Raw genomic sequence first — 9,363 nt, 5'->3', positions numbered from 1 at the left:
GCGGAAGAACTGGCGGATATTCATTTCGTGTATGGACTAGTGGATGGTAATGCTTTGGCTGCTCAGCGTCTCTACCAGGAAAGGTACCCGAACCGGCGCATCCCGGTGCTTGTTGCAGCCTACTTCCAGAGGCTAGTAGGCCACACTTTGATGCTCTCTGGCGCTCTTTTAACTCATCGTAGGAAAATGGGGGAAAAAATGCAATACTTCTCAACTCACCCCCTACAACTCAGTAAAATTTTGTATAACCTTTTGGAACACCCTTTATAGAGTAGCTTGCACGTCCGTGCTCTTATGTGAATGGAATTTAGTGAAGAGTATTTAAAAATAAGGGTAATATTATCTTGTTAAATAACACACTTAGATAATTTTCGAGGTTTGAATAGTTTTACAGGAGAAGGTAAAAATGACCTAATCTCTAGAATCAGCAACTACCCACTCATTGCCTTAACCCTATATTTATTTAATAAGATCAGATAATTATCAGGTAAGCTAATACCCAAGGCACCACCTTATGTCAGAGTCATCGAGTGACTTTTAATGCCTTTAAACAGGGTTACAAGGCGTAGGAGGGTGGTGGCAAGCCCTTCGTGCCACGCGAGCCAACAGGTCCCTACACTCACTTTTACCGCTAACCTCTACACGTTTTTATGGGAAGGGGAAACCGAAGATCTCGGGGTGGGGAGGGCCCTTTAACTAGTGGGGACAGAACTTGCAAACTCAACGCAGAAGGAGTTTTTCACCCAGTGCCACAAACTGGGAGCGAACCTTGTCCCTCTTGCTACGAGGCGAAAGTGCTACCCACTCCGCCACCACACGGACGTACATGAGGTTTTTAGGTTTTATTTAGAGAGCTCCGTTTCGAATTGAATCCAATTTTCACTTCTGATTACGTGTTAAATTGTAAAAAAATTAATTTGATTTTTATTGCTTATTCAAATGGTCACGTGAATTACAACGAAAAGCTAAAAACTAAAAGGGTCGTTTTGAAATAAGTAAATTTTCTAAAATTATTTCTAAATTATTTGAATCTGACTGATTTGTCACTTTGGTCTTGGGACGAATCGGAGGATTCCGGAGTATCTGGTTTTTTGTAACCAGAGGTTGAAGCAATTGGCTCTTCGTCTTGAGTTGAGGACAAGGTCGAAGAGTCACTTTTGTCCGTAGAAAACGCTGCGGAGGAGGCGAAAGCGCGTTGCTTTGGCGTCGACGCCGGACATATATCTGATGCGAATAACATTCTGGGACTCGTTTTAGAATCAAACTCTCGATGCACTTTTAACAACACCCTCGGAAATTGCGACGGCGTTTTTATCTCTGGTCTGATGTCGGACAAATCAGAACCGAGCGAAAAGTCCCGTTCGATGCCGCTGATCGAGCTGATTTCTGGTAAGTCGTCAAGACCAAACCCGACCTCGCTGTGCTGTTCGGATGACGCATCGGTCACGATACCGCTGGACGACATTGCGGATCGGTAATAAGCCATCCATTCGTCAATCGGATCGCTCATACATAGCGAACACAAGCACATAGCCGATATACCTACGATGAAAGTCAACGCGCAGGCCACCATGAACAGCATCTGCGAAAATAAATATCGAATAATATTATAAATACTTTAAAAACCTAGTTTTAACTAGAAAAGTCCCACAAAATTGTTGAAAAGTTTTGGCGGATTTTAGACGGCTCCTCCCATTGCATTCCCATCATTTAAGGATACTTTCCGATCCCGCAAATAAAGAACGCATTAGATTAAAAAAAGTAGAAATTTGAAGCGTTGGTCTATTAAAATGTTTTTCAAATGTTTTCTAGCCGAAAAAAATCGCAGTCCAGAAAGCAAAAATATAATTTTTTTCTTAAAAAATGTTTCAGAGAAAAATTACTTTTTTGAGCAAATAGCACTATTTGTGGATTTATTTATTAGTCTTGCAAAAAGGTGAAGTAAAGAAAGACTAGAAACTAGATATACATAGTATTTTTGAGACTGGATTTTTAAGAATCACTAAATTTCGAAGCTTTGAAAGCGCCAATTTGCTATTTATTTGCTTAATAAAGATATTTGTCTTAAGGGACTACTGAATAACTTAGTAAAATTAGACACTAAACTAAGTTTAGTAACTTCTGCCAAATAGATACCCCCTAATGCAAAAGTCAAACATGTGTAAAAACCCTATTTGTGAAACAAAACTTTTGTTTTATATTTAGAAAAATAACAGGACTAATCTGATACTGGAGAGACTATTAACAAGTTCTAAAAATAAGTAAAAAGATAGAAATTAAGACTTTTATTGACTTAATATTTGCCAACAGGTAGCGTAGTTTAGATTTCGAACTGACAATTTGGAAGCTGCACAATATTAAAATTTGGTGACTCTAGCACGCGCTCGATTACTTCTAAAAGTATGACACGGTGCAGGTTAAGAAATAAGGATTTTTTTAAACTGGACCTGTGGCCAGACGAGCCTATGTAGTTGAATTAAAAAAACTGTCCACTGGCCACTTACCATTTTTAACCTTCAAAATCAGGCTTTCATAATTTATTTTCAAATGATCTATTCTTGACAATATGTGCTAGGGCATAAGTTTAGAAGTTAGTAGGTTAGTTATTATGAGTATTTCAAATTTTGGAGTGTTAAATTAACAATTTTAGGGATTAATATAGTATTTTTTTAATGAACTAAAATCTTGAAGGGAAACCACTTTGAATTAATTAAGTGGTCACCAGGGCCACTAACACCCAAAGCATTTAATTTTTAAACTGGCGATTGGCCTGTGATAGTGCCTTATTTCTCACACTGACACGGTGATGGAAGAGATAAATTTATTATGTTTCTAATGAGCCAGCTAAGCGTTCTGGAAAACCGTACCGCGGTTTACGGTGTAAGTTAGCGAATTCTTTGTTGAAAAGCAAAACTTCCCGCTAGCGCTCTTAGATGCGTTATATCCAATGAAAACTAGATGTCAATCATTTCATAATTATTTTACAAAATAAAGGTTAATTCTTAATTACAAGTGAATAAAAAAGCGTCATTGCAATTAGAAAAGTAATTATTAAAAAAAACGCAACGCATTACAAAATCGTGGGGGAAGAAGCAGCTAAGGTACATTGGGGAAACAAACGTAGTTCTTCGGTTGCTAGGTTTTACAGTTAAAGACAGCTTAAAGGCCGATTACAGAGTTATTAGGTTAATGGTCTTACACTAGAAGTTGCAGAGCAGCTCATGTGTCTTGCAGTGAGCCAACTTTCAGTGAAAGACAGTAAACCATGTACTCGGCCTTAAGAGCTTAATTTTATCAGTAAAACTGTGGATCTGTGCCAGAATTTAATTTAAAAAAAAATAGTGTGTTTAGTTTATACATTGACAAAAAACTAGGTCAATATTTTGTATAATTTTTAATCAAGAAAGTAGGATAATGATTTTACAAGGACTATCCGAAGGTATCCTTGACTAATTTAAGCCCAGCATGCGAGGGTGAAGGAAAATGTCACCAGCGTGTGCTTCAATCGCGTCAGAAGACAGTTTGAGAGAAATGACGAGATACCGGGTTGATTGATTGGTCAAGGTGATGCAGCTATTACTCAGCGCGTATGCGGGCGATCGGGAACAACGCAAAAGATCTATTTTATTACATAATTATATTTTTGTTTATGCTACAGAATTTAGACCCAAATCAAAAATAAACGAGCTAACATAAGATCACAATTGTGATAAACTGGTTCCGAAAATGACCACGAAAATTGCTTTGATAGTGAAGTAAGAAGTGAACTTACCAAAATGTCACCTTTAGTTGGTTCTTTTCCCTCCTCCATGTTAAAGTAGCAACCGCTCCTAGTAACGCGAATTAATTACAAAGCGAGAGAATAAACAAACGATACATTTAGAGAGACCGTCTCGGAATTCAGTGTTGACAGAACGCAATAACGAGAAAATATAAAAATAATCAGGGCCAAACGTGTCGTAATCTATAAAAAGGTCTTTAGAACTATGTTAGTCACTTGTAAATAACCAAGTGCAGTTCAAGCTATCATCAAATTCAGACAACTTTTTTGATCCGTTACAGATTACCCCTTAGTTTGTTTTTGGGGTCACAAAGCGCAACCCGTTTTCACCTAATATTTTCTGATGCCAAAAAATTATCGACGATTTTATTTTTGCTAAGAGCCGTTTAACCATAAAATAGCTACCGGGAGCTCTGAAATAGGAATAGCGACCAAACTGACAAATTGACTTGGAGAGTAAACTCAAATTTGTCGCTTTTTCTTATCCATTCGCTGTTATTAAAGGTTAAAGGTCTTATTTAAAATATCCTTGGGGGTGAAGGGGCAAGCACGGCCAGAGTTTCTAATAATTGAGGCATGAAGGAAAGAAACTAATACAGTGCACTCGGATTTCCTAGCGCCACCTGTTTGTCGAAGTGCTTTTTAAAGTTCAAATAGAGGAAGGTCGTAGCGAAAACCAAGAATTATCCTAAAAAACCGTCACCGCCGTTTGACTGTGCGTGTAGGAAACATTTAGCGCAAACGTTTAGTCTATGTTAAATATTTAGTTTTTTTGTAAGAAATATTTTATCTCCAGTAAATGTAGTCAACAAAATATTTATTTTTTCAGGATTTTACACGAAACGACGTTTTTAAAATAAACCTATTTTGTATTTAAAAAAACACTCATTTGGAAAATTAACACGTGGCAACTCTGTGGCGCAACAGTTGATTTACGATAGAGGATAATCGATGCAGTTGTATTTATTTTAAGAGGAATGGATAAACTAAAAACCAATGAAATGCGCAATGTAGGCCAATTAAGCACTGTCACGTACGCCCGAACGTTGTCTTTAAAATATGCTTTGGAATGACGTCACATAGGCAATCAACTAATGACTCGTTTTGCCCGAAATAGTCCCCCTTATCGTCAATCCGAACTCAAACCGAAATTTGAGGTGGGAAGACAACGCAAACTATCTTAAAAATAATTAATGAATTTATAAAAATTGGTAATTTCATGTCTCTGACAATCCTAAGCGTCGGTAGAAGTGGGGAAGGTTTGCGTAAATATGTCAATTCCATCAGGTAGAGCTGGAGAATACCTTTAAACTCCCCCCCCCGCCCTTGAAGAAGGTTGCACTTTGCCCTTCATTAGAAATACCGTCACTTTAATATGGACGAACGAGACCCTAGGAAATTAGTACAGCGATTATGACGACCTCGCTTGTCCGTGCCAGTAACTAACTGGCAGATTCACTCGATTCAAGCGGTGCATTTTAAGTTCGAAATGGAATGGGATGGTGGACATATTATGGCCATGTTTGTAGTAAGTGATTTTCTTTCCTTTTTATTCAAATTATAGTTAATCACATTGTATTATTTCGTCCTCAACTATAATTAAATGTTCATGATCAAGTTTTTAAAAAAGTTATTTTAAAATATCAAACATATACAATTAACTAATAATTATATAAAATAGCAATGGACCTTTTGTCATGCCTACCAGCGAACCACGGCAAATTTTTAATGCCTTGTTGACCACCTGAAACTAGGAATATCATTAATTTAAATGCATATGTTTAAGGAGCATTTTGCTGGTTATTCAGTGATCAGTTTTATATTTAATTTCGTTCCCTTCGACATAGGTTTTTATCTTGGCGTGTTTCGGGTTGGGTATGCTCGGTTTGATCATAAAGCATATTTTCTGCGAAGTAACAAACTTCGTGAGAATGGTGGTAAATTATCGAAGTAACTACGAATCCGTGACCATCTCGGACGGTGGCGCAAACGACAGCTCAAATTCAGATGGCAATACATCACCGAAGTCGCGAACGACAATCAGGCACGAGGCTGAAAGATTAATCGCATCCAGTCGAGGTTCACCGCGTTCTTCGAAAAACAAATCTGGTTTCTCCGCTCATCGACACGCTGCTCTTTCAAAACTAGCGTCCCTGTTACCGAACCTGTGCACAATTCCGGAAGAAGAGACGAATGCAGGGAAATCCCACAAACTGCCACCGTCTAGAACCAACTCCACTGAAAAGCTTCTATCCGCTTCGAAGGTCAGAGTTAAACACGACAACTTGAAGTAATTTTAATTTAAAAAAGTAAAATATATTTGTATATATTGTAAGACTGTAAGATTATAAATCTTTAATTCCACATATATTGTAAAAGGGTGTAGAGTTATAAATTAATTTTTAGAGTACTAATTGAAGTACGATACTTTTAAATTTTAATGTGAGGGGAATATTTTTATGAATGAGTAATCCAAATCCAGTAAAAAAAATGTAAAACCAAGGAAATGTATGACAATATCGGAAATAAAAAATAGCATATATTCTGGTTTTGTTCCATCTCGGTAGTTTTGCCTTCCGTTATCTAGTTGTCATCATAGGTACATAATGTAATTTAAGACGGAAGAACGGCAATTTAAATGAGTCTTCTGAAGTTTGGATTGTTTCGTTCCTTGTGCTTGCCGAAACCAATAAGATCCAGATAAATGAAATAATTTGTATATTCATTATTTTACGTAAAGTTTTTTTAGAGGGAAATTACAATCAATTTTTTATAACTTTCAAATGAGTATTACGCCACCGAATTTTGAATTTTCGGATTTATAATGGTTGATTTCTGCTCAGTGCTTTTTAAAACCAATAGTTTTGGAGATTTTTCTTTTAATAAGTTTTCATTTAATAAAATTCTAACTATCATTCTTTCCCTCGTAATTTTTTAAATATTTATTAGCGATATATATTTCCCGCGAGATGGGGTGTACATTCAGTCTGTTACGCTGTGTATCCTCACTGCAATTGCTCAAGCTCAGTGAAGAAACCCTGATTATTACGCGATTAGAAATTAACACAATTATATTATTTATATTTTAGGTATAGTTGATATTAATGATACTTGATAGTATAGACATATCAGTTCGGGTGGGTATTCAGTAACACTTCAGGAAATATAATAAAAAAGTAATTAATAAATTTTGACCGTCAATCATAAGCTGTACATATACGTGGAACATGTTAAAGGTCCTTGACTTGGCTGATGAAGTGTTCCAGATGATAAGTTCAGTTGGCCATCATTCAAATTAGTACTTGTATAGTTCTTAAGTGGGAACGGGATTCTGATACAACATTTATTATTCGTGCGCTACTACGATGGCTATAGTTCTTACATTTTGGAGACAAAACTACAACGACGCGTGACGTGACTCCTCGTCCTTTATCTGATGGGCCCCCCTATAAATAATAATCATAATAACCAACTAGGCTAATACCCAAGGCATCACCTTAGGCCTAAGGCATCAAGCGACTTTTAAAGCCATTTATTTAGGTGGCCGAAATACAAGGCTCAGGAGGGTGGTGGCCACGCGAGCCAACAGCTCCCTACACTCACTATTACCGTTAATCATTTTCTGGCGGAACCATTGAATTCCATGGTGCGGCGATGGATATAATTGTTCCTTGAGCTGTTGTCGATGATTCTTCGTGTCTAGGAGATTAAGCTATATTTCATTGTAATTGTTCATGTCCTTTTTCTAATAGACGCCCTGTTTTATGATGTAAATGGTTAATACTTTGGTTCGGCGGTGGATATATCAAGTCAAGTTCAAGTTCAAGTTTATTTTATATTCACCTTGGGTTTTACTATGGTTGTAGGGCTTCCTTGAGTTGTCAATTTTTCTTGTCTAGGAGATTCAAGCCACATTCGACCTATTGTTAATAGTAGCGGTCTCAATTCTAATGGGTAACGCTACATTCTGTCGAAACCAATGGCAAATTTGGTGTGATGGTAGCTATAATTGATCCATGCCTTCTAGTTGATAACTCTATGAGTCTTGAAAGCTTAATCCTCGATGCAATGTTGATACTCGTCCATTATATGATAGATAGCTCTACTTACTGGACAACCTGTTATGAATTTTCAGTGACGGTGGCTATAATTAACCCTTTGCTTTTTTGTTGACGATTCTCCAAGTCTGATCCATTTTATAATAGGTATCTCTACTCTCTTGGGAACCAATGAAATGTTTTAAGCGACACTGGCTATAATTGATCCTTGTCTTATTTTCAATCATTCTAGAGTATTCAAGGCCTAACCGATGATGCTTTGTATTCGTCCTTGTGCATTAAGTGAAGGATATCTCTACATTCTGTCGGAACCAGTGAGTATTTTGGATTGACGATTATTAAAATTGATTCTGCACCTCCTAAAAGTTCCCTCTAGCTGTTATCTGGACATTTTCTGGTGCTGGCTCAACCGGTCTAAAAACCAACATTATTGTAGTTTTATAGTAACTGATAATATCGTCTGACAAACCTCAAGTTTGTAGTAGCATTCTCTCTCATCTCACGTAGCCTTCGTTTCCTTCGCTAAAGGGGGTGTTTTTTATATCAGAAGACGAATAGCTCTCAGTAAGGAAGAAAATAAACAATTAGGTCAATACCTTTTGCTTGTTCTGGAACAAAAGGTGCAAACCTTTACGCTAAATTAAACTCCACGCTTGTTTTGGTATACAGAAATTACTCAGAACCGTAAACTATTCGTCAAGATCAGAGTATTTGGGCATAGAGAGAAAACTGGAAAAATAGTCTGCTTATACAGAATTTATCTGCTTAAATGGCCCCCTTGGGCCCTTTTGGGAAAACGTTATCAACATAACTCGAATAATTCGCCACTGCAGAACAGGAGTTACAGGCCAAAATAAACCAATTATTAAGTCGCCAGAATATATATTCAGAGAAGTGAGGTGGTCGTTCTATCTTTATCATATTGTATAAGGTGTCAAATTTTAATTAGAATTAGTTGTAAAAGTCACGTCAGCTGTAAAACAAAGTCGAAAGTAACGCAGACGCGGGGTGTTGGATAACAAAACCAAACAAATTATTTTTTCTTCAATAATCGGGTCGGAAAAAATTAAAACATCATCGTTTGTATTTTAAGAGTGGTTCATAAGTCTAACTGACTAGGCGCTTCAATAAAACAAATTCAGCGAGTCGCTAGAAACTTTTAATACATAGATCCTGAAGGTGCTAGCTTCTTTTCATAAATTCCTTTGTTTTAGACCTAACCGAGATTTTATATTTATTTAAATAAGGTAAATCGACTTACAGGACAAAAGCTGTTGTTTACAATAAATATCTAGCTACTATTACTGTAAAAGTTGGTATTGGAATTTCAAATAGTGTCCCTCAAACAAGACCAAACATAAAATTTACCGTCTCATATTATTCCGAAAAGCTTTGCATTTTAATATTATTTATACCACATTTTTCGAAACTTTATATTTTTAAATTTAAAAGTGATATTTTCATGTTTAACTATTTGAAACTATTAAATAAAATAAGTACTACAAGTGAACTGTATATCGCAAA

General features: G+C 36.5%; 2 protein-coding genes across 3 annotated transcripts; one reads left to right on the top strand and one right to left on the bottom strand.

Moving 5' to 3' along the window:
- Positions 1-898: 898 nt before the first annotated feature.
- Positions 899-3,966, bottom strand: LOC149936863 (uncharacterized). Its single transcript, XM_090152819.1, has 2 exons — positions 3,773-3,966; positions 899-1,582 (listed from the first exon to the last, which is right to left on the bottom strand). The coding sequence occupies exons 1-2, from the start codon at positions 3,809-3,811 to the stop codon at positions 1,022-1,024; spliced, it is 600 nt and encodes a 199-aa protein (XP_090008945.1). The 5' UTR covers positions 3,812-3,966; the 3' UTR covers positions 899-1,021.
- A 1,250-nt stretch (positions 3,967-5,216) lies between these two features.
- On the top strand, positions 5,217-6,323 carry LOC149936862 (uncharacterized). 2 transcript variants are annotated; one of them, XM_090152763.1, is made up of 3 exons: positions 5,217-5,309; positions 5,629-5,860; positions 5,930-6,323. In XM_090152763.1, the coding sequence occupies exons 1-3, from the start codon at positions 5,271-5,273 to the stop codon at positions 6,073-6,075; spliced, it is 417 nt and encodes a 138-aa protein (XP_090008889.1). In that variant the 5' UTR covers positions 5,217-5,270; the 3' UTR covers positions 6,076-6,323. The 2 variants fall into 2 exon arrangements, with proteins under 2 accessions (XP_090008889.1, XP_090008888.1); XM_090152762.1 differs by having other exon boundaries at positions 5,629-6,323.
- Positions 6,324-9,363: the final 3,040 nt, after the last annotated feature.

The sequence above is a fragment of the Leiobunum rupestre genome, chromosome 7, assembly GCF_980474605.1.
Source record: "Leiobunum rupestre chromosome 7, qqLeiRupe1.1.hap1, whole genome shotgun sequence".
NCBI lineage: Eukaryota > Metazoa > Arthropoda > Arachnida > Opiliones > Sclerosomatidae > Leiobunum > Leiobunum rupestre.
Note: the sequence above shows the minus strand (reverse complement) of the source record. Positions and strands in the feature narration are given on the sequence as shown.